The sequence below is a fragment of the Pseudochaenichthys georgianus genome, unplaced genomic scaffold (genome assembly GCF_902827115.2).
Source record: "Pseudochaenichthys georgianus unplaced genomic scaffold, fPseGeo1.2 scaffold_1077_arrow_ctg1, whole genome shotgun sequence".
In the NCBI taxonomy this organism is placed as follows: domain Eukaryota; kingdom Metazoa; phylum Chordata; class Actinopteri; order Perciformes; family Channichthyidae; genus Pseudochaenichthys; species Pseudochaenichthys georgianus.
In genome coordinates, this window is record NW_027262039.1 from 23,935 (window position 1) to 48,130 (window position 24,196).

The window sequence follows — 24,196 nt, forward strand, 5'->3', positions numbered from 1 at the left end:
GAGTCCTGAACCCTGACCTGAGTCAGCATTATGAGTCCTGAACCCTGAGTCAGCATTATGAGTCCTAAACCCTGAGTCAGCATTATGAGTCCTGAACCCTGACCTGAGTCAGCATTATGAGTCCTGAACCCTGAGTCAGCATTATGAGTCCTGAACCCTGAGTCAGCATTATGAGTCCTGAACCCTGACCTGAGTCAGCATTATGAGTCCTGAACCCTGAGTCAGCATTATGAGTCCTGAACCCTGACCTGAGTCAGCATTATGAGTCCTGACCTGAGTCAGCATTATGAGTCCTGAACCCTGACCTGAGTCAGCATTATGAGTCCTGACCTGAGTCAGCATTATGAGTCCTGAACCCTGACCTGAGTCAGCACTATGAGTCCTGAACCCTGAGTCAGCATTATGAGTCCTGACCTGAGTCAGCATTATGAGTCCTAAACCCTGACCTGAGTCAGCACTATGAGTCCTGAACCCTGAGTCAGCATTATGAGTCCTGACCTGAGTCAGCATTATGAGTCCTAAACCCTGACATGAGTCAGCATTATGAGTCCTAAACCCTGAGTCAGCATTATGAGTCCTGAACCCTGAGTCAGCATTATGAGTCCTGAACCCTGACCTGAGTCAGCATTATGAGTCCTAAACCCTGACATGAGTCAGCATTATGAGTCCTGAACCCTGAGTCAGCATTATGAGTCCTAAACCCTGAGTCAGCATTATGAGTCCTGAACCCTGACCTGAGTCAGCATTATGAGTCCTGAACCCTGAGTCAGCATTATGAGTCCTGAACCCTGAGTCAGCATTATGAGTCCTGAACCCTGACCTGAGTCAGCATTATGAGTCCTGAACCCTGAGTCAGCATTATGAGTCCTGAACCCTGACCTGAGTCAGCATTATGAGTCCTGACCTGAGTCAGCATTATGAGTCCTGAACCCTGACCTGAGTCAGCATTATGAGTCCTGACCTGAGTCAGCATTATGAGTCCTGAACCCTGACCTGAGTCAGCACTATGAGTCCTGAACCCTGAGTCAGCATTATGAGTCCTGACCTGAGTCAGCATTATGAGTCCTAAACCCTGACCTGAGTCAGCACTATGAGTCCTGAACCCTGAGTCAGCATTATGAGTCCTGACCTGAGTCAGCATTATGAGTCCTAAACCCTGACATGAGTCAGCATTATGAGTCCTAAACCCTGAGTCAGCATTATGAGTCCTGAACCCTGAGTCAGCATTATGAGTCCTGAACCCTGACCTGAGTCAGCATTATGAGTCCTGAACCCTGAGTCAGCATTATGAGTCCTAAACCCTGAGTCAGTATTATGAGTCCTGAACCCTGAGTCAGCATTATGAGTCCTGAACCCTGACCTGAGTCAGCACTATGAGTCCTGAACCCTGAGTCAGCATTATGAGTCCTGACCTGAGTCAGCATTATGAGTCCTAAACCCTGACCTGAGTCAGCACTATGAGTCCTGAACCCTGAGTCAGCATTATGAGTCCTGACCTGAGTCAGCATTATGAGTCCTGAACCCTGAGTCAGCATTATGAGTCCTGAACCCTGAGTCAGCATTATGAGTCCTGAACCCTGACCTGAGTCAGCATTATGAGTCCTGAACCCTGAGTCAGCATTATGAGTCCTAAACCCTGAGTCAGCATTATGAGTCCTGAACCCTGACCTGAGTCAGCATTATGAGTCCTGAACCCTGAGTCAGCATTATGAGTCCTGAACCCTGAGTCAGCATTATGAGTCCTGAACCCTGACCTGAGTCAGCATTATGAGTCCTGAACCCTGAGTCAGCATTATGAGTCCTGAACCCTGACCTGAGTCAGCATTATGAGTCCTGACCTGAGTCAGCATTATGAGTCCTGAACCCTGACCTGAGTCAGCATTATGAGTCCTGACCTGAGTCAGCATTATGAGTCCTGAACCCTGACCTGAGTCAGCACTATGAGTCCTGAACCCTGAGTCAGCATTATGAGTCCTGACCTGAGTCAGCATTATGAGTCCTAAACCCTGACCTGAGTCAGCACTATGAGTCCTGAACCCTGAGTCAGCATTATGAGTCCTGACCTGAGTCAGCATTATGAGTCCTAAACCCTGACATGAGTCAGCATTATGAGTCCTAAACCCTGAGTCAGCATTATGAGTCCTGAACCCTGAGTCAGCATTATGAGTCCTGAACCCTGACCTGAGTCAGCATTATGAGTCCTAAACCCTGACATGAGTCAGCATTATGAGTCCTGAACCCTGAGTCAGCATTATGAGTCCTAAACCCTGAGTCAGCATTATGAGTCCTGAACCCTGACCTGAGTCAGCATTATGAGTCCTGAACCCTGAGTCAGCATTATGAGTCCTGAACCCTGAGTCAGCATTATGAGTCCTGAACCCTGAGTCAGCATTATGAGTCCTGAACCCTGACCTGAGTCAGCATTATGAGTCCTGAACCCTGAGTCAGCATTATGAGTCCTGAACCCTGACCTGAGTCAGCATTATGAGTCCTGACCTGAGTCAGCATTATGAGTCCTGAACCCTGACCTGAGTCAGCATTATGAGTCCTGACCTGAGTCAGCATTATGAGTCCTGAACCCTGACCTGAGTCAGCATTATGAGTCCTGACCTGAGTCAGCATTATGAGTCCTGAACCCTGACCTGAGTCAGCATTATGAGTCCTGAACCCTGAGTCAGCATTATGAGTCCTGAACCCTGACCTGAGTCAGCACTATGAGTCCTGAACCCTGAGTCAGCATTATGAGTCCTGACCTGAGTCAGCATTATGAGTCCTGAACCCTGACCTGAGTCAGCACTATGAGTCCTGAACCCTGACCTGAGTCAGCATTATGAGTCCTGAACCCTGACCTGAGTCAGCACTATGAGTCCTAAACCCTGACCTGAGTCAGCATTATGAGTCCTGAACCCTGAGTCAGCATTATGAGTCCTGAACCCTGACCTGAGTCAGCACTATGAGTCCTGAACCCTGAGTCAGCATTATGAGTCCTGAACCCTGAGTCAGCATTATGAGTCCTAAACCCTGACCTGAGTCAGCATTATGAGTCCTGACCCCTGACCTGAGTCAGCATTATGAGTCCTAAACCCTGACCTGAGTCAGCATTATGAGTCCTAAACCCTGACCTGAGTCAGCATTATGAGTCCTAAACCCTGACCTGAGTCAGCATTATGAGTCCTGAACCCTAAGTCAGCATTATGAGTCCTGAACCCTGACCTGAGTCAGCACTATGAGTCCTGAACCCTGAGTCAGCATTATGAGTCCTGAACCCTGAGTCAGCATTATGAGTCCTGAACCCTGACCTGAGTCAGCATTATGAGTCCTGAACCCTGAGTCAGCATTATGAGTCCTGAACCCTGACCTGAGTCAGCACTATGAGTCCTGAACCCTGAGTCAGCATTATGAGTCCTGACCTGAGTCAGCATTATGAGTCCTGAACCCTGACCTGAGTCAGCACTATGAGTCCTGAACCCTGACCTGAGTCAGCATTATGAGTCCTGAACCCTGACCTGAGTCAGCACTATGAGTCCTAAACCCTGACCTGAGTCAGCATTATGAGTCCTGAACCCTGAGTCAGCATTATGAGTCCTGAACCCTGACCTGAGTCAGCACTATGAGTCCTGAACCCTGAGTCAGCATTATGAGTCCTGAACCCTGACCTGAGTCAGCACTATGAGTCCTGAACCCTGAGTCAGCACTATGAGTCCTGAACCCTGATCTGAGTCAGCATTATGAGTCCTGAACCCTGAGTCAGCACTATGAGTCCTGAACCCTGAGTCAGCATTATGAGTCCTGAACCCTGACCTGAGTCAGCATTATGAGTCCTGAACCCTGAGTCAGCACTATGAGTCCTGAACCCTGATCTGAGTCAGCATTATGAGTCCTGAACCCTGAGTCAGCACTATGAGTCCTGAACCCTGACCTGGGTCAGCATTATGAGTCCTGAACCCTGAGTCAGCATTATGAGTCCTGAACCCTGACCTGAGTCAGCATTATGAGTCCTGAACCCTGACCTGAGTCAGCATTATGAGTCCTGAACCCTGACCTGAGTCAGCAGTATGAGTCCTGAACCCTGAGTCAGCATTATGAGTCCTGAACCCTGAGTCAGCATTATGAGTCCTGAACCCTGATCTGAGTCAGCATTATGAGTCCTGAACCCTGATCTGAGTCAGCATTATGAGTCCTCCCTGCACTACTTTTCGTATGTGTATTTGTTTATCTGACTGTACAGCACTTTGGTCTGGAGGTCTTAAAGTGCTCTATAAATACATCTGTGTTGTACTCCTGCGTGTTAGATTAGGGGGTACCTGGGGTTCTCCTGGGCCTCGATGAGCCAGATCACGTCCTCCATCCACAGCATGAGGTCCCTCACCAGGCTGAAGAACCTGAACTTGTCCCCGGTGTGGATGAGCCTCAGCCTCCGGGCGTCGCAGGCCTCCAGCAGGAACCTCCAGGCCTCCAGGACCTCCTGCTCCCTCCGCTGGATGTCATCAGCTTTATCCCCCGCGTACGCCGCCTGCAGGCGCACCGCGTCGTCCTGCAGCTGCCGCACCTGCAGAGGTTCAAAGGTCAGCGTTACTCAGCAAACCCACGGTCATTTTTCAGATATTTTGGACATTTTTGGAATGAAAAACTACAACAACAACAACAACGACTACTGCAACGACTACTACTACAACAATAACTACTACTACAACAACAACAACAACTACTAAAACTCCTACTAAAACTCCTACGTAATACTAGTTACGGTATATATATGACTTTAAAGATGCTGAGCGAGTCTCTGTTTGAGTGACAGCTCTGAGGGCGCACAGAGGGAATGACGTGCTGTCAGGGAACTACTTTCTGATGACCCAGAGTAATGAGGCATCATCTGTGAACACATGGCGGCGCGTGAGGCTCAGGTCTGGGAAGGCTGACTTGTTTTACCTGATGCTGCCCGCCTCCGGCGTCAATAGAAATAGAATAGAATAGAATGTGTCTCCTCTCAGGTACCACTGGCCCCGTGTATCTCCTGATCGATACACCCGGCCTGCTCCCGTCTATCCCACGTGCTCCACTGACATCCAGCATCTAGTTCCAGGGGCCTGTGGAACTGCAGTCAGCTGTTCCTCAGGCCGACTTCATCTCTGGCTACCCCTCCCAAAGCCCCTCCCCCCTCTTGGACCCTTGGAACTCATCTCCTTCGACTCCACCTCGAGGAGAGAACTGCTAACAAAGCACTTATATACTAACAAAGGGCTGGCTCCTCTAAAGCCAGTTGAGGAGCACTTGAAATGTTTGGCTCTATGAAACCTGATATACTTTATGATTCTGTTTTCTTCAAGGTTGTGTCTTCCTGGTCGAACGCACTTATTGTGAGTCGCTCTGGATAAAAGCCTCAGCTAAATGTAATGTCATGTAGATCAACTCAGTGAAAGCACCGCCTGCTGACCAATCAGAGCTCAGTGTGCGGAGTTTAAATCTATCAAGTCATATTACAGGAGAAAGGAAATACAGTTTAAACTGCCGTATGCAGAGAAGACGCCGACGTGTCGCACTTATGCTTCGATTAATGTTAAACAGACAGTTCAACAGAAGGATTCCCAGAAAGTGTAGTTTTATCATTTAGATATTGAATTGTTCTCTCTTAGTAAGATCCCATCTTCAATAACATGGCGGTCTCACCTTGACTTGAAGATGAAGTCCATGCTATCCTTCTGGACAAACATCTCTATTACTTTTTTGTAAAAGTCCTCCTTATGTTCTTGTAGTTTCAAAAGTCTATCATAAATCTAATCAATAGATTTATGATTAGAAAATGATAAAAGTAGGGTAGACATGTGGATATTATCTGGCTGAACAAAACATTTATCAAACAGCTACGTTTCCCACAGATCTTATTTGGAGCTATTTTCTAAAATCCTTTGGAGAAATCTCCTTGTTTTTAGGTGGAGGGAAGCCATGCGCAGCTTACTTCCTGGTTTTAGGACGCTCACTGCAGCTCTCTCTCCTCCTCTTCACTCACCACACTTTTCGCGGCACACGTACTTACAGCCAATCAGCTCTGAGTGATGTGAGATGACGTATGGTGGGGATGGCAGCTCTATGCCCCTATGGTCATTATTTTGTTGCCACACATTAAATAGGAAAATACTCTGAGCATGCTCAGTGTATTTTTTACAGTCACCGTTCACTCAGACAGGGAGAGGGAGGGGCAGGATCGGGTTCTGCCCCTCATGGCTCTAACAGCTCAACAGGCTCACTGTAGACTCTCAGTAGAGGAGCACAGACTGAAACTGGATCAAGTGTTTAAGTCACGGATGTTTAAAGTTCATATTTGTCTAATATCAGTTTACTTTTCATCAATGAAGTATGACGCTGCGCTGTCAGTACACTTGTCCCTGTTTGTGATTGGTTGAATGTAGCTAGCCCCGCCCCTTTCACGTGAACGCGCTCTCAGCTGGAGAGAAGCCCTGGCTTGATTCACCGAGTTGATAACCAGCGTCGTGGGACCGCTTAGCGAGATCTCGTTTGTTCGGGCTAGTGAAGATAACTCTGAGAGATCCAGGGTCTGTGGAACTGGCTTCGTAGCACACATGGCACAGTGGCTTCGTAGCACACAGGGCACAGTGGCTTCGTAGCACACAGGGCACAGTGGCTTCGTAGCACACAGGGCACAGTGGCTTCGTAGCACACAGGGCACAGTGGCTTCGTAGCACACAGGGCACAGTGGCTTCGTAGCACACAGGACACAGTGGCTTCGTAGCACACAGGACACAGGCGGCTGCTAGCAGCGCTGATGTCAAAGACACAGACATTAAACATGATACTTGTATTTCACCAGGATGCAGTGACACACATGTTAGGGAAGGTCTAGCCTCCCGCGCCGCAGCGCCGCCGCCCTGCGTGAGCTTTCAACACGACGTCTAGCAGCGACCTCAGACTGACAGTCGCAGGTCGGGTGAATGTATACTTTAACCCGGACCCCGGGGGGTCGTACCTGCGTCCCCAGCGCCTGGATGTCGTGCTCGAAGGCCGAGTGCATCCTCTGCAGCGTCTCCACGGTGTTCTGGTCGCGCCCCGCCTCCTCCGGAAGCTTCTTCTGTTTGTCCACGATGCGCAGCAGGATCTCCTTGCCGTCGTGGTAGAACTTGTGCAGCTCGAAGGAGGCGGCGAGGATCTGCGTGCGGGTGTCGATGAGCTCCAGCAGGTCGGCCCACGCCTCGTTCAGCCCGTCCTTCCACTCGGCCACCGTGGCCGCGTCGCCGTGCCCCGCGTTGATCAGATCGTCCGCCAGCCGGTTCACCGTGTCCACGCGCTCCTGACCGATGTTCCCCGTGTCGCGGGCGAACTCCCGGAAACGCTCCTGCAGCATCTGCAAATAAAATCAGTGGTGTAAAGTAACTAAGTACATTTACGCAAGTACTGTATTTAAGTGCAATTTTGAGGTACTTGAATATTTCCATTTCATGCTACTCTGTACTTCTACGTCACTACAGTTCAGAGGTACATGGTGTACTTCTACTGCACTACAGTTCAGAGGTACATGGTGTACTTCTACTGCACAACAGTTCAGAGGTACATGGTGTACTTCTACTCCTCTACTGTTCAGAGGTACATGGTGTACTTCTACTGCACAACAGTTCAGAGGTACATGGTGTACTTCTACTGCACTACAGTTCAGAGGTACATGGTGTACTTCTACTGCACAACAGTTCAGAGGTACATGGTGTACTTCTACTCCTCTACTGTTCAGAGGTACATGGTGTACTTCTACTCCACTACAGTTCAGAGGTACATGGTGTACTTCTACTCACTACAGTTCAGAGGTACATGGTGTACTTCTACTCCTCTACAGTTCAGAGGTACATGGTGTACTTCTACTCCTCTACAGTTCAGAGGTACATGGTGTACTTCTACTCCTCTACAGTTCAGAGGTACATGGTGTACTTCTACTCCTCTACAGTTCAGAGGTACATGGTGTACTTCTACTCCTCTACAGTTCAGAGGTACATGGTGTACTTCTACTCCTCTACAATTCAGACGTACATGGTGTACTTCTACTCCTCTACAGTTCAGAGGTACGTGGTGTACTTCTACTCCTCTACAGTTCAGAGGTACATGGTGTACTTCTACTCACTACATGTATTTAATCCCTTTAGTTACTTCACAGATCTGGATGAATGATGGTAAATATAATAAGTGTTGAATCAGACTTTAGTTCCACCTGGAGTGAATCCACCAGCTACCCTGCAGTCTACAAAGTCATTGTATACTGCAGTCATGCATCAACATGTGTGTGTGTGTGTGTGTGTGTGTGTGTGTGTGTGTGTGTGTACGTACAGTAACATGCTCGTAGTCCTGTCCCAGTTCATGACTTCCTGCCACCACCTCCCTCTCAGCCACCCACTGCTCCAGCTCGTCCACTTCCCTGTTCAGCAGGAAGAGGCGGAGCCTCTCATCCAGTCGGCCCCGCCTCTCCTCTGATAGGTCCTTCATACCTGCATACAGCTTATCCACCTGAGACTGACGCATGCTGATCCTCTCACTGCACACACACACACACACACACACACACACACACACACACACACACACACACACACACACACACACACACACACACACACACACACACACACACACACACACACATTCCTGTTATACATAATATATTATAATATTTTGAAATGCATTTTATTACGGCGACTGTGGCTGCGAGGGAGTGCGGTCGTCTTTCAACCAGAAGGTTGTGGGTTGGATCCCATGCAGTCAACATGTCGATGTATCCTTGGGCGAGATACTGAACCCTGAGTTGCTCCCGATGGCGTGGCCAACGGTGTGAATGTCAGGTCCTAGAGTCAGGTGCACTGCTCTGTGTGCATGTAGTCTGTAAAGCACTTTGAGGGGTCTTAAAGACTGGACACAGCGCTTTGAGGGGTCTTAAGGACTGGATACAGCGCTTTGAGGGGTCTTAAAGACTGGATACAGCGCTTTGAGGGGTCTTAAGGACTGGATACAGCGCTTTGAGGGGTCTTAAAGACTGGATACAGCGCTTTGAGGGGTCTTAAGGACTGGATACAGCGCTTTGAGGGGTCTTAAAGACTGGACACAGCGCTTTGAGGGGTCTTAAGGACTGGATACAGCGCTTTGAGGGGTCTTAAAGACTGGATACAGCGCTTTGAGGGGTCTTAAGGACTGGATACAGCGCTTTGAGGGGTCTTAAAGACTGGATACAGCGCTTTGAGGGGTCTTAAAGACTGGACACAGCGCTTTGAGGGGTCTTAAAGACTGGACACAGCGCTTTGAGGGGTCTTAAAGACTGGACACAGCGCTTTGAGGGGTCTTAAAGACTGGATACAGCGCTTTGAGGGGTCTTAAAGACTGGATACAGCGCTTTGAGGGGTCTTAAAGACTGGATACAGCGCTTTGAGGGGTCTTAAAGACTGGACACAGCGCTTTGAGGGGTCTTAAAGACTGGATACAGCGCTTTGAGGGGTCTTAAAGGACTGGATACAGCGCTTTGAGGGGTCTTAAAGACTGGATACAGCGCTTTGAGGGGTCTTAAAGACTGGATACAGCGCTTTGAGGGGTCTTAAAGACTGGATACAGCGCTTTGAGGGGTCTTAAAGACTGGATACAGCGCTTTGAGGGGTCTTAAGGACTGGATACAGCGCTTTGAGGGGTCTTAAAGACTGGATACAGCGCTTTGAGGGGTCTTAAGGACTGGATACAGCGCTTTGAGGGGTCTTAAGGACTGGATACAGCGCTTTGAGGGGTCTTAAAGACTGGATACAGCGCTTTGAGGGGTCTTAAGGACTGGATACAGCGCTTTGAGGGGTCTTAAGGACTGGATACAGCGCTTTGAGGGGTCTTAAAGACTGGATACAGCGCTTTGAGGGGTCTTAAAGACTGGATACAGCGCTTTGAGGGGTCTTAAGGACTGGACACAGCGCTTTGAGGGGTCTTAAGGACTGGATACAGCGCTTTGAGGGGTCTTAAAGACTGGATACAGCGCTTTGAGGGGTCTTAAGGACTGGATACAGCGCTTTGAGGGGTCTTAAAGTCTGGATACAGCGCTTTGAGGGGTCTTAAAGACTGGATACAGCGCTTTGAGGGGTCTTAAAGACTGGATACAGCGCTTTGAGGGGTCTTAAGGACTGGACACAGCGCTTTGAGGGGTCTCTTAAAGTCTGGATACAGCGCTTTGAGGGTCTTAAAGTCTGGATACAGCGCTTTGAGGGGTCTTAAAGACTGGATACAGCGCTTTGAGGGGTCTCTTAAAGTCTGGATACAGCGCTTTGAGGGGTCTTAAAGACTGGATACAGCGCTTTGAGGGGTCTTAAAGACTGGACACAGCGCTTTGAGGGGTCTCTTAAAGTCTGGATACAGCGCTTTGAGGGGTCTTAAAGACTGGATACAGCGCTTTGAGGGGTCTTAAGGACTGGATACAGCGCTTTGAGGGGTCTTAAGGACTGGATACAGCGCTTTGAGGGGTCTTAAAGACTGGATACAGCGCTTTGAGGGGTCTTAAAGACTGGATACAGCGCTTTGAGGGGTCTTAAAGACTGGATACAGCGCTTTGAGGGGTCTTAAAGACTGGATACAGCGCTTTGAGGGGTCTTAAGGACTGGATACAGCGCTTTGAGGGGTCTTAAAGTCTGGATACAGCGCTTTGAGGGGTCTTAAAGACTGGATACAGCGCTTTGAGGGGTCTTAAAGACTGGATACAGCGCTTTGAGGGGTCTTAAAGTCTGGATACAGCGCTTTGAGGGGTCTTAAAGACTGGATACAGCGCTTTGAGGGGTCTTAAAGACTGGATACAGCGCTTTGAGGGGTCTTAAAGACTGGATACAGCGCTTTGAGGGGTCTTAAAGTCTGGATACAGCGCTTTGAGGGGTCTTAAAGACTGGATACAGCGCTTTGAGGGGTCTTAAAGTCTGGATACAGCGCTATGAGGGGTCTTAAAGTCTGGATACAGCGCTATGAGGGGTCTTAAAGTCTGGATACAGCGCTATATGAGTACAGTCCGTTTACCATTGAAGTGAATGCGAAGCAGGTCAGGTCTGTTTCATGACTGAACGTTTGTTAAGGCTGAATGCATTACAGCAACTCAGTGACTTTGTGTTACGATGAAGACCTGGCAGAGAAGGCAGATACATAACAACACCTATAGCATCCTCTTTATCCGAGAGGTCCTGAACACTGAGAGAATATAGAAGTAATAATGGTAGCATGGCGACCTCTCGGGGTGCGCCTCGGCCACCAGGCCTCTGCTGGTCTTGGACAGCAGGTGCACCGCCTCAGCGTAATCCTCCACCGCCTGCTCCACGATCTGATGCTTCTTCTGCATGGTGACCGCACTCAGCTCGTCCTGGAACACACACACACACACGCACACACACACACGCACGCACACACGCACACACACACACGCACACACGCACACACACGCACACACACACACACACACACACACACACACACACACACACATCTCAATCTTTTCAGACATTTCTCAAAATACTGTCTTTTTTTCTAAAAATCCAAAAATCCTGATTTTTTTCCTCAAATTTCTGATTTTTTTCTCTCAAAATCTCAACATTTCTGACTTTTTTCAAAGATTTCGCACTTTTTCCTCAAATCTCACATTTCCGTACCCCGGAAAGAGGGAGGCTACATCAGGTGGTCGCAGTGTGTCATGTGACCTCACCTTGGCCTTCTCCTCAGACATCATGTACAGCTCCTGCTCGCTCATCCAGGCCTCGGCCTCGGCAGCGTCGAAGTAGTACTGCTGTGCTCGGTGCGCCTCCTGCAGGCGGTCGAGGCGTCGCTGCGCCTCCTCCTTCAGCTGAGCCCACAGCTCCTGCAGCGCCGCCAGACGCCCGCGGGTCGCCTCCGAGGACTCATCCTTCAGGAGGCTGACGCTGCGCTCCAGGATGTCGTCGATACGAGGCTGATGACCCTGGATCTCCTTCTGCAGCGTCTGAGGACCATGTTTACATACATGAGACATGATGTGGAACTGATCCTGGTTCAGATGTTCCTGAACGCGCTCTGACCTGGTTCTTCTTGATAAGCAGCTGCACCGTCTGCAGGTTGTTCCCGTGGTCTGAGGACGTGGCCACGGCCATCCTCTCCTGCACCCACAGCTGAGGACACACAGTGTGTTAGTCACCTGACGTTCACCTGAGAGGATACACCTGAGCAGGTACACCTGAACGGATACACCTGAGCGGATACACCTGAGCGGGTACATCTGAGCGGGTACACCTGAGAGGATACACCTGAACAGATACACCTGAGCGGATACACCTGAGCGGATACACCTGAACGGGTACACCTGAGCAGGTACACCTGAGCGGATACACCTGAGAGGATACACCTGAGAGGATACACCTGAACGGGTACACCTGAGAGGATACACCTGAGAGGATACACCTGAACGGGTACACCTGAGCGGATACACCTGAGCAGATTCACCTGAGCAGATACACCTGAGCGGATACACCTGAGCGGGTACATCTGAGCGGATAAACCTTAGAGGATACACCTGAACAGATACACCTGAGCAGGTACACCTGAACGGGTACACCTGAGCGGGTACACCTGAGAGGATACACCTGAGCAGGTACACCTGAGCAGGTACACCTGAGCAGATACACCTGAGCAGGTACACCTGAGCGGGTACACCTGAACGGGTACACCTGAGCGGGTACACCTGAGAGGATACACCTGAGCAGATACACCTGAGCAGGTACACCTGAGCGGGTATACCTGAACGGGTACACCTGAGCGGGTACACCTGAACGGGTACACCTGAGCGGGTACACCTGAGCGGGTACACCTGAACAGGTACACCTGAGCAGATACACCTGAGAGGATACACCTGAACAGGTACACCTGAACAGGTACACCTGAACAGATACACCTGAACGGGTACACCTGAACGGGTACACCTGAACGGGTACACCTGAGCAGATACACCTGAGCGGATACACCTGAACAGATACACCTGAGCGGATACACCTGAACGGGTACACCTGAGAGGATACACCTGAGCGGATACACCTGAACGGGTACACCTGAACGGGTACACCTGAGCGGGTACACCTGAGAGGATACACCTGAGCGGGTACACCTGAGCGGGTACACCTGAGCGGGTACACCTGAACGGGTACACCTGAACGGGTACACCTGAACGGGTACACCTGAACGGATACACCTGAACGGGTACACCTGAACGGGTACACCTGAACGGGTACACCTGAACGGGTACACCTGAACGGGTACACCTGAGCGGATACACCTGAGCGGATACACCTGAACGGGTACACCTGAGCTGGTACACCTGAACGGGTACACCTGAGCGGGTACACCTGAGCGGGTATACCTGAACGGGTACACCTGAGCGGGTACACCTGAACGGGTACACCTGAACGGGTACACCTGAGCGGGTACACCTGAACAGATACACCTGAACGGGTACACCTGAACGGGTACACCTGAACAGATACACCTGAGCAGATACACCTGAGAGGATACACCTGAACAGGTACACCTGAACAGATACACCTGAACGGGTACACCTGAACAGGTACACCTGAACAGGTACACCTGAACAGGTACACCTGAACGGATACACCTGAACGGGTACACCTGAGCGAGTACACCTGAGCGGGTACACCTGAGCGGGTACACCTGAGCGGGTACACCTGAGCGGGCTCAGTCTGAGGAGCCGTGGCGTTATGAGACATAATGTAGACCCTGAAACACGGCCTTTGTGGTGAAACATTGAACTATAACCCGCTAAATGTTAACTTATGAACCATTCAGCCACAGCGTGGAAGCATCCTCCCAGCTCCAGCTGAATGCAGATGGAGCTGGGAGGATGCTTCCTCCGAAGCAGAAGCCGGTTACATTCAGACTTCTCTCTGAAGGAGGTGAGATGTGGCTCAGTTTGTGGTGTTTGCTGTTTGTCTCCGAGGAGTGTGTTACGTACGATCTCGTCCTCCACGTCCCTGGTGAACTGATGGACCTCCCTGGACTCCACCAGGAAGTCCCTCCTCCTCTGCAGGGGGTCCAGCAGCTCGGTGAACTTGTCCTCCAGCAGCTGTCTCCGTCCGTCCACTTCCTCTGTGTCCTGCTCCTCCTGTCCCAGAGCCTTCACCTGGCTCTGCAGCTGGCCCACCTCCCGCTGCCGCACCTCCACCTGCTTCTCCAGCATCTGGGGGACAGAGAGAGGTTATTAACCCTCCACCTGCTTCTCCTGCATCTGGGGGACAGACAGAGGTTATTAACCCTCCACCTGCTTCTCCTGCATCTGGGGGACAGACAGAGGTTATTAACCCTCCACCTGCTTCTCCAGCATCTGGGGGACAGAGAGAGGTTATTAACCCTCCACCTGCTTCTCCTGCATCTGGGGGACAGACAGAGGTTATTAACCCTCCACCTGCTTCTCCAGCATCTGGGGGACAGAGAGAGGTTATTAACCCTCCACCTGCTTCTCCTGCATCTGGGGGACAGACAGAGGTTATTAACCCCCCACCTGCTTCTCCTGCATCTGGGGGACAGAGAGAGGTTATTAACCCTCCACCTGCTTCTCCAGCATCTGGGGGACAGACAGAGGTTATTAACCCTCCACCTGCTTCTCCAGCATCTGGGGGACAGAGAGAGGTTATTAACCCCCCACCTGCTTCTCCTGCATCTGGGGGACAGAGAGAGGTTATTAACCCTCCACCTGCTTCTCCTGCATCTGGGGGACAGAGAGAGGTTATTAACCCTCCACCTGCTTCTCCAGCATCTGGGGCGCAGACAGAGGTTATTAACCCTCCACCTGCTTCTCCAGCATCTGGGGGACAGAGAGAGGTTATTAACCCCCCACCTGCTTCTCCTGCATCTGGGGGACAGAGAGAGGTTATTAACCCTCCACCTGCTTCTCCAGCATCTGGGGGACAGAGAGAGGTTATTAACCCTCCACCTGCTTCTCCTGCATCTGGGGGACAGAGAGAGGTTATTAACCCTCCACCTGCTTCTCCTGCATCTGGGGGACAGAGAGAGGTTATTAACCCTCCACCTGCTTCTCCAGCATCTGGGGGACAGAGAGAGGTTATTAACCCTCCACCTGCTTCTCCAGCATCTGGGGGACAGACAGAGGTTATTAACCCTCCACCTGCTTCTCCTGCATCTGGGGGACAGACAGAGGTTATTAACCCTCCACCTGCTTCTCCAGCATCTGGGGGACAGACAGAGGTTATTAACCCTCCACCTGCTTCTCCAGCATCTGGGGGACAGAGAGAGGTTATTAACCCTCCACCTGCTTCTCCTGCATCTGGGGGACAGACAGAGGTTATTAACCCTCCACCTGCTTCTCCAGCATCTGGGGGACAGAGAGAGGTTATTAACCCTCCACCTGCTTCTCCAGCATCTGGGGGACAGACAGTGGTTATTAACCCTCCACCTGCTTCTCCAGCATCTGGGGGACAGAGAGAGGTTATTAACCCTCCACCTGCTTCTCCTGCATCTGGGGGACAGACAGAGGTTATTAACCCTCCACCTGCTTCTCCAGCATCTGGGGGACAGACAGAGGTTATTAACCCTCCACCTGCTTCTCCTGCATCTGGGGGACAGAGAGAGGTTATTAACCCTCCACCTGCTTCTCCTGCATCTGGGGGACAGACAGAGGTTATTAACCCTCCACCTGCTTCTCCAGCATCTGGGGGACAGACAGAGGTTATTAACCCTCCACCTGCTTCTCCAGCATCTGGGGGACAGAGAGAGGTTATTAACCCCCCACCTGCTTCTCCAGCATCTGGGGGACAGAGAGAGGTTATTAACCCTCCACCTGCTTCTCCAGCATCTGGGGGACAGACAGAGGTTATTAACCCTCCACCTGCTTCTCCTGCATCTGGGGGACAGACAGAGGTTATTAACCCTCCACCTGCTTCTCCTGCATCTGGGGGACAGAGAGAGGTTATTAACCCTCCACCTGCTTCTCCAGCATCTGGGGGACAGACAGAGGTTATTAACCCTCCACCTGCTTCTCCAGCATCTGGGGGACAGACAGAGGTTATTAACCCTCCACCTGCTTCTCCTGCATCTGGGGGACAGACAGAGGTTATTAACCCTCCACCTGCTTCTCCAGCATCTGGGGGACAGACAGAGGTTATTAACCCTCCACCTGCTTCTCCTGCATCTGGGGGACAGACAGAGGTTATTAACCCTCCACCTGCTTCTCCTGCATCTGGGGGACAGAGAGAGGTTATTAACCCTCCACCTGCTTCTCCTGCATCTGGGGGACAGACAGAGGTTATTAACCCTCCACCTGCTTCTCCAGCATCTGGGGGACAGTGTGTGTGTGTGTGTGACAGTGTGTGTGTGTGTGTGTGTGTGTGTGTGTGTGTGTGTGTGTGTGTGTGTGTGTGTGTGTGTGTGTGTGAGTGTGTGTGTGTGTGTGTGTCAGTGTGTGTGTGTGTGACAGTGTGTGTGTGTGTGTGTGTGTGTGTGTGACAGTGTGTGTGTGTGTGTGTGTGTGTGTATGTGTGTGTGTGTGTGTGTGTGTGTGTGTGTGTGTGTGTGTGTGTGTGTGTGTGTGTGTGTGTGTGTGTGACAGTGTGTGTGACAGTGTGTGTACCTGTTGTTTCTTCAGCAGGATGTTGACGGAGGTCAGGTCTTTCCCATAGTCATCAGACTGGATTTGACCCTCCATGCTTCCCATCCACTCGTCCAGGTCGGTGCAGCTCTGAGTGAAGAGCTCTGCCTTGTTGGCGTCGAACAGACACTGAGCTTTGGTCTGAGTGGTGGACTCAAGCTCCGCCCACATGGCGTGCAGATCTGACAGCTTCTCCGTCACCACGGCCTCCGTCTCCGGCTTCTCTGACACCAGCAGCCGGCCGTCCTGCAGACACACATCAGGGCAATCAATCAACAGGGAAATCAGTCATCAGGGCAATCAGTCATCAGGGCAATCAGTCAACAGGGCAATCAGTCAACAGGGCAATCAATCAACAGGGCAATCAATCAACAGGGCAATCAGTCAACAGGGCAATCAATCAACAGGGCAATCAATCAACAGAGCAATCAGTCATCAGGGCAATCAATCATCAGGGCAATCAATCAACAGGGCAATCAATCATCAGGGCAATCAGTCAACAGGGCAATCAGTCAACAGGGCAATCAATCATCAGGGCAATCAGTCAACAGGGCAATCAATCAACCGGGCAATCAATCAACAGGGCAATCAGTCAGCAGGGCAATCAATCATCAGGGCAATCAGTCAACAGAGCAATCAGTCAACAGGGCAATCAGTCAACAGGGCAATCAATCAACAGGGCAATCAATCAACAGGGCAATCAGTCAACAGGGCAATCAATCATCAGGGCAATCAGTCAACAGAGCAATCAATCATCAGGGCAATCAGTCAACAGAGCAATCAATCAACAGGGCAATCAGTCAACAACTGTATTAATCCCTCCAGGGGAAGTTGGTGATCACCAGCTGATGTACCCAGGCAGGAACATCCAGGTAGAAAGCACACCTGTCTATGGTACTTTCTTTGGTTTAGGACTCATAGTGCTGACTCAGGTCAGGGTTCAGGACTCATAATGCTGACTCAGGTCAGGGTTCAGGACTCATAATGCTGACTCAGGTCAGGGTTCAGGACTCATAATGCTGACTCAGGGTTCAGGACTCTTAATGCTGACTCAGGTCAGGGTTCAGGACTTATGATGCTGACTCAGGTCAGGGTTCAGGACTCATAATGCTGACTCAGGTCAGGGTTCAGGACTCATGATGCTGACTCAGGGTTCAGGACTCATAATGCTGACTCAGGGTTCAGGACTCATAATGCTGACACAGGTCAGGGTTCAGGACTCATAATGCTGACTCAGGTCAGGGTTCAGGACTCATAGTGCTGACTCAGGTCAGGGTTCAGGACTCATAATGCTGACTCAGGTCAGGGTTCAGGACTCATAATGCTGACTCAGGGTTCAGGACTCATAATGCTGACACAGGTCAGGGTTCAGGACTCATAATGCTGACTCAGGGTTCAGGACTCATAATGCTGACTCAGGTCAGGGTTCAGGACTCATAGTGCTGACTCATGTCAGGGTTCAGGACTCATAATGCTGACTCAGGGTTCAGGACTCATAATGCTGACTCAGGTCAGGGTTCAGGACTCATAATGCTGACTCAGGGTTCAGGACTCTTAATGCTGACTCAGGTCAGGGTTCAGGACTTATGATGCTGACTCAGGTCAGGGTTCAGGACTCATAATGCTGACTCAGGTCAGGGTTCAGGACTCATAGTGCTGACTCATGTCAGGGTTCAGGACTCATAATGCTGACTCAGGGTTCAGGACTCATAATGCTGACTCAGGTCAGGGTTCAGGACTCATAATGCTGACTCAGGGTTCAGGTCTCATAATGCTGACTCAGGGTTCAGGACTCATAATGCTGACTCAGGTCAGGGGTTCAGGACTCATAATGCTGACTCAGGGTTCAGGACTCATAGTGCTGACTCAGGTCAGGGTTCAGGACTCATAATGCTGACTCAGGGTTCAGGACTCATAATGCTGACTCAGGGTTCAGGACTCATAATGCTGACTCAGGTCAGGGTTCAGGACTCATAATGCTGACTCAGGTCAGGGGTTCAGGACTCATAATGCTGACTCAGGGTTCAGGACTCATAGTGCTGACTCAGGTCAGGGTTCAGGACTCATAATGCTGACTCAGGGTTCAGGACTCATAATGCTGACTCAGGGTTCAGGTCTCATAATGCTGACTCAGGGCTCAGGACTCATAATGCTGACTCAGGGTTCAGGTCTCATAATGCTGACTCAGGGTTCAGGACTCATAATGCTGACTCAGGTCAGGGTTCAGGACTCATGATGCTGACTCAGGTCAGGGGTCAGGACTCATAATGCTGACTCAGGGTTCAGGACTCATAATGCTGACTCAGGGTTCAGGACTCATAATGCTGACTCAGGTCAGGGTTCAGGACTCATAGTGCTGACTCAGGGTTCAGGACTCATAATGCTGACTCAGGGTTCAGGACTCATAATGCTGACTCAGGGTTCAGGACTCATAATGCTGACTCAGGGTTCAGGACTCATAATTCTGACTCATGTCAGGGTTCAGGACTCATAATGCTGACTCAGGTCAGGGTTCAGGACTCATAGTGCTGACTCAGGTCAGGGTTCAGGACTCATAATGCTGACTCAGGGTTCAGGACTCATAATGCTGACTCAGGGTTCAGGTCTCATAATGCTGACTCAGGGCTCAGGACTCATAATGCTGACTCAGGGTTCAGGTCTCATAATGCTGACTCAGGGTTCAGGACTCATAATGCTGACTCAGGTCAGGGTTCAGGACTCATGATGCTGACTCAGGTCAGGGGTCAGGACTCATAATGCTGACTCAGGGTTCAGGACTCATAATGCTGACTCAGGGTTCAGGACTCATAATGCTGACTCAGGTCAGGGTTCAGGACTCATAGTGCTGACTCAGGGTTCAGGACTCATAATGCTGACTCAGGGTTCAGGACTCATAATGCTGACTCAGGGTTCAGGACTCATAATGCTGACTCAGGGTTCAGGACTCATAATTCTGACTCATGTCAGGGTTCAGGACTCATAATGCTGACTCAGGTCAGGGTTCAGGACTCATAATGCTGACTCACGTCAGGGTTCAGGACTCATAATGCTGACTCAGGGTTCAGGACTCATAATGCTGACTCAGGGTTCAGGACTCATAATGCTGACTCAGGGTTCAGGACTCATAATGCTGACTCAGGTCAGGGTTCAGGACTCATAATGCTGACTCAGGGTTCAGGACTCATAATGCTGACTCAGGTCAGGGTTCAGGACTCATAATGCTGACTCAGGGTTCAGGACTCATAATGCTGACTCAGGTCAGGGTTCAGGACTCATAGTGCTGACTCAGGGTTCAGGACTCATAATGCTGACTCAGGGTTCAGGACTCATAATGCTGACTCAGGGTTCAGGACTCATAATGCTGACTCAGGGTTCAGGACTCATAATGCTGACTCAGGTCAGGGTTCAGGACTCATAATGCTGACTCAGGTCAGGGTTCAGGACTCATAATGCTGACTCAGGGTTCAGGACTCATAATGCTGACTCAGGTCAGGGTTCAGGACTCATAATGCTGACTCAGGGTTCAGGACTCATAATGCTGACTCAGGGTTCAGGACTCATGATGCTGACTCAGGTCAGGGTTCAGGACTCATAATGCTGACTCAGGGTTCAGGACTCATAATGCTGACTCAGGGTTCAGGACTCATGATGCTGACTCAGGTCAGGGTTCAGGACTCATAATGCTGACTCAGGGTTCAGGACTCATAATGCTGACTCAGGGTTCAGGACTCATGATGCTGACTCAGGTCAGGGTTCAGGTTCCTCAGTGTCTCTCACCTTCTGGATCTGGTCCAGCCACTCCTTGTTGCTCTGCAGCTCGGCCATGAAGGCCTGGTGCTTCAGCCACTTGCTGTGCAGGTTCCGGGCCTCGTCGTACGTCAGGTCCTGAGCACTCAGCATCTTCTCGTTGATCCACAGAGTCAGCTGCACAACAACACAACAACACACCGTCAGCTGCACAACAACACACCGTCAGCTGCACAACAACACAACAACACACCGTCAGCTGCACAACAACACAACAACACACCGTCAGCTGCACAACAACACACCGCTAGAGACTCGTGCAGCGCCTAAGGACACTGTAACGGCTGCATCCTGGGAAGGACACTGTAACGGCTGCATCCTGGGAAGGACCCTGAATGGATGTGTGAGTGAAGACTTACCTCCTGGCAGTCCTGCAGGAACCTCTGCAGGTCTCTGTTGTCCTTCAGCCTCATCAGCAGCTCCACCGCCGCCTCGCGGTTCTTCTTGTGCCTGAAACATGGACGACCAATCAGAGAGGAGACTGCATGCTGATTGGCTGCAGGCTTCAATATCTAATAACAGCAGGAAGTGCAACACTCCTACTCCTCCTTATCACAATATGTGTGATCCTTCAAAGTCGTCTCATCAGATGCTCAGCAGCTTCAGGAGAGACGAGGTTCTTCTGACCCGAGCTCCTCCCACAATGCAACAGAATAACATACAACACAAATATAAGAAAGAGTGAAAGAAGTCTATAACCATGTAAACAGAATATGATATGTACAAGAACAGAATATGAAAGACTGTTTATATAAATAAGTAGATAGCAAGAAGCCCTGATAACGATACTGAGGCGATGTTAGAGGTCACAGGTCACGGCCGTTTCCACTGATCATAGTTCCATCGCTGAGGTCGACTAGAATAGATGTATACTGTGCAACTTCCCAAACTCTCATTGGTTCCTCAGCGTCTCTGTAAAGTCTGTGTTTCACTCTCTCCACTAAACGGCTCGCTGCAGCTCCTCCCCCTCCCTGTGAGCCCACTGTGCTCCGATTGGTCGGGACCAGTCGGGACGTTGTGAATCGCGCTGAGCTCCGTGGAGGTGTGGTTTCCTTGTTTAGCGAAACACAGCCAAACTCACCCTGAGCACACACAAAGTCACAGCCGAAGTAAAAGCAATAAGTGTCGCTTGATATTGAGAAAAAAAAAAGTTGATCAACGCTGTGAGGATGGGTCTGAGAGAGAGAGGATGGGTCTGAGAGAGGATGGGTCTGAGAGAGGATGGGTCTGAGAGAGGATGGGTCTGAGAGAGGATGGGTCTGTAGAGAGAGGATGGGTCTGAGAGAGGATGGGTCTGAGAGAGGATGGGTCTGAGAGAGGATGGGTCTGAGTGAGGATGGGTCTGAGAGAGGATGGGTCTGAGTGAGGATGGGTCTGAGAGAGGATGGGTCTGAGAGAGGATGGGTCTGAGAGAGGATGGGTCTGAGAGAGAGAGGATGGGTCTGAGAGAGGATGGGTCTGAGAGAGGATGGGTCTGAGAGAGGATGGGTCTGAGAGAGGATGGGTCTGAGAGAGGATGGGTCTGAGAGAGGATGGGTCTGAGTGAGGATGGGTCTGAGAGAGGATGGGTCTGAGAGAGGATGGGTCTGAGAGAGGATGGGTCTGAGAGAGGATGGGTCTGAGAGAGGATGGGTCTGAGTGAGGATGGGTCTGAGAGAGGATGGGTCTGAGAGAGGATGGGTCTGAGAGAGGATGGCCGCGTTCACACTGCGGTACTTTTCCCACAGAGGTTCATGCGAACTTAGTTCATGCGAACTCTTTAGTTCTCATGAACTAAGTGCAGATCGCGTTCACACCAGAAAAAGTCCCTGAGGGAGGATCAGGCAAATGAAGCCGCTGACGTCACTTCTTCTTCTTCTGCTTGGGGTTTACTGGCAGGCCGCAAACCACTTCACGGCGTATACTGCCCCCCGAAGTCCCCGGCCGGAAGTCCCCGGAGTTGGGGAAGGCTTCAGGAGAAGCTGCTGGGAGTCCCAGCAGCTGCTCCTGAAGCCTTCCGAGTAAATCGGAGTAAATCGGATAATGCTAATGCTAATAATGCTAATGCTAATAATGCTAATGCTAATAATGCTAATGCTAATAATGCTAATGCGAGGATAATAAAATGGCGGCTTCACAAAACTCTTTGGGAGTTTTACGGGGCGTGGTTTGCAATCCGCCAGCCAATCAGAACCATAGCTCTTTTCTCACAAAGAGCCGCTCGAAAGTCCCTGCTCTCTAGCAGGGACTTTCGAGCGGGTGAAAAGGTTCATGAACTACTTTTAGTACCGGCTCTTTTTGGTGTGAACGCGATCATGAACTAAGTTCGCATGAACCTTTGTGGGAAAAGTCCCGCAGTGTGAACGCGGCTAATGGGTCTGCAGAGAGGATGCATGTCAGCCAATCACCGGAGCCCGGCGAAAGACCGCAGCAGCTCAGCAGCTGATCCCCGCTGTTTGTAAGAAGCCAACAGACGTGAGAGCCGAGAGACCAAAGAGATAACGGAAGCTTTTGGCATGTGTTTTTCAACGACTCTGCTGCGCCCTGATGCTGTAGAGGACCGCAGCTTGTGTGTGTGTGTGTGTGTGTGTGTGTGTGTGTGTGTGTGTGTGGTACGGTTTGTGGTTTGTTTTAACTGTGCTATACAGTTAATAATTCAAAATGTTGAAGTTCCTTTATTTTTAAACTGAAACTTGCACTACTGTTCAAAAGAAATAACAACAAACCTGGAGTTATGGGACTTTTTTTTGCTTTTTCTTGTTGTACCGAACCGTGGCCCCAAACCGAGGTACGCACCGGACCGTTACCCCCCTAGCTGCTCGTTATGGGTACTTTTTACTGAAGTACATTTCAAAGCCCAAACTTCTTTACTTTCACCTGAGTAAAGAAGTTTAGTCAGTACTTCTACTTCTAGCAGAGTATTTTAAACAGGAGTATCTGTACTTCTGCTTGAGGAAAGGATGTGTGTACTTCTGCTTGAGGAAAGGGTGTGTGTACTTCTGCTTGAGGAAAGGATGTGTGTACTTCTGCTTGAGGAAAGGGTGTGTGTACTTCTGCTTGAGGAAAGGATGTGTGTACTTCTGCTTGAGGAAAGGATGTGTGTACTTCTGCTTGAGGAAAGGATGTGTGTACTTCTGCTTGAGGAAAGGGTGTGTGTACTTCTGCTTGAGGAAAGGATGTGTGTACTTCTGCTTGAGGAAAGGATGTGTGTACTTCTGCTTGAGGAAAGGATGTGTGTACTTCTGCTTGAGGAAAGGATGTGTGGATCTGCCCTCTCGGCGTACCTTTCGTCGACGGAGGCGACTCTCTCCTGGATTCTCTCAGCGTTGATGTTCCCGTCGCTGGCAAGACGCCGCCCCGCCTCCACCACGCCGTTTATCTTCTCCTCGTTGGCGTCCATCGTGGTCATGAAGTCCTCCTGCTTCTTGATGGCTGCCTCAGCTCCTTCCAGCGTGGAGGACATCTCCGTGTGAGCCAGAGCGTACTCCTGCAGGGAGAGGGGAGGAGAGGAGAGGACAGGTGAGGACAGGAGAGGACAGGTGAGGTAGGCAGTGGCCTTGGAGGTGAACTGGCACCTCTCCAGCTACTAGCTCACTCCATCTTTTTTTTGGTCCGATCGAGACGTGAACCGGCGACCCTTCGGTTCCAAGACCAAGTCCCTACAGACTGAGCCACTGCCGCCTCAAAGAGGAGGACAGGTGAGGACAGGTGAGGAGAGGGGAGGAGAGGTGAGGACAGGGGAGGACAGGAGAGGTGAGGACAGGGGGAGACAGGTGA

General features: G+C 50.6%; 1 protein-coding gene across 1 annotated transcript in view; it reads right to left on the reverse strand.

Annotated features, from left to right (window-relative positions):
• Positions 1–23,912, reverse strand: part of LOC117440624 (spectrin beta chain, non-erythrocytic 1-like) — a 45,813-nt gene extending 21,901 nt beyond the window's left edge. The window contains 11 exon segments of the mRNA XM_034076861.1: positions 4,305–4,549; positions 6,983–7,357; positions 8,326–8,530; positions 11,226–11,356; positions 11,696–11,968; positions 12,045–12,134; positions 13,985–14,209; positions 16,616–16,879; positions 20,411–20,557; positions 20,800–20,890; positions 23,704–23,912. Of these exon segments, the coding sequence (XP_033932752.1) occupies positions 4,305–4,549; positions 6,983–7,357; positions 8,326–8,530; positions 11,226–11,356; positions 11,696–11,968; positions 12,045–12,134; positions 13,985–14,209; positions 16,616–16,879; positions 20,411–20,557; positions 20,800–20,890; positions 23,704–23,882 (2,225 nt within the window). The 5' untranslated portion in view covers positions 23,883–23,912.
• Positions 23,913–24,196: the final 284 nt, after the last annotated feature.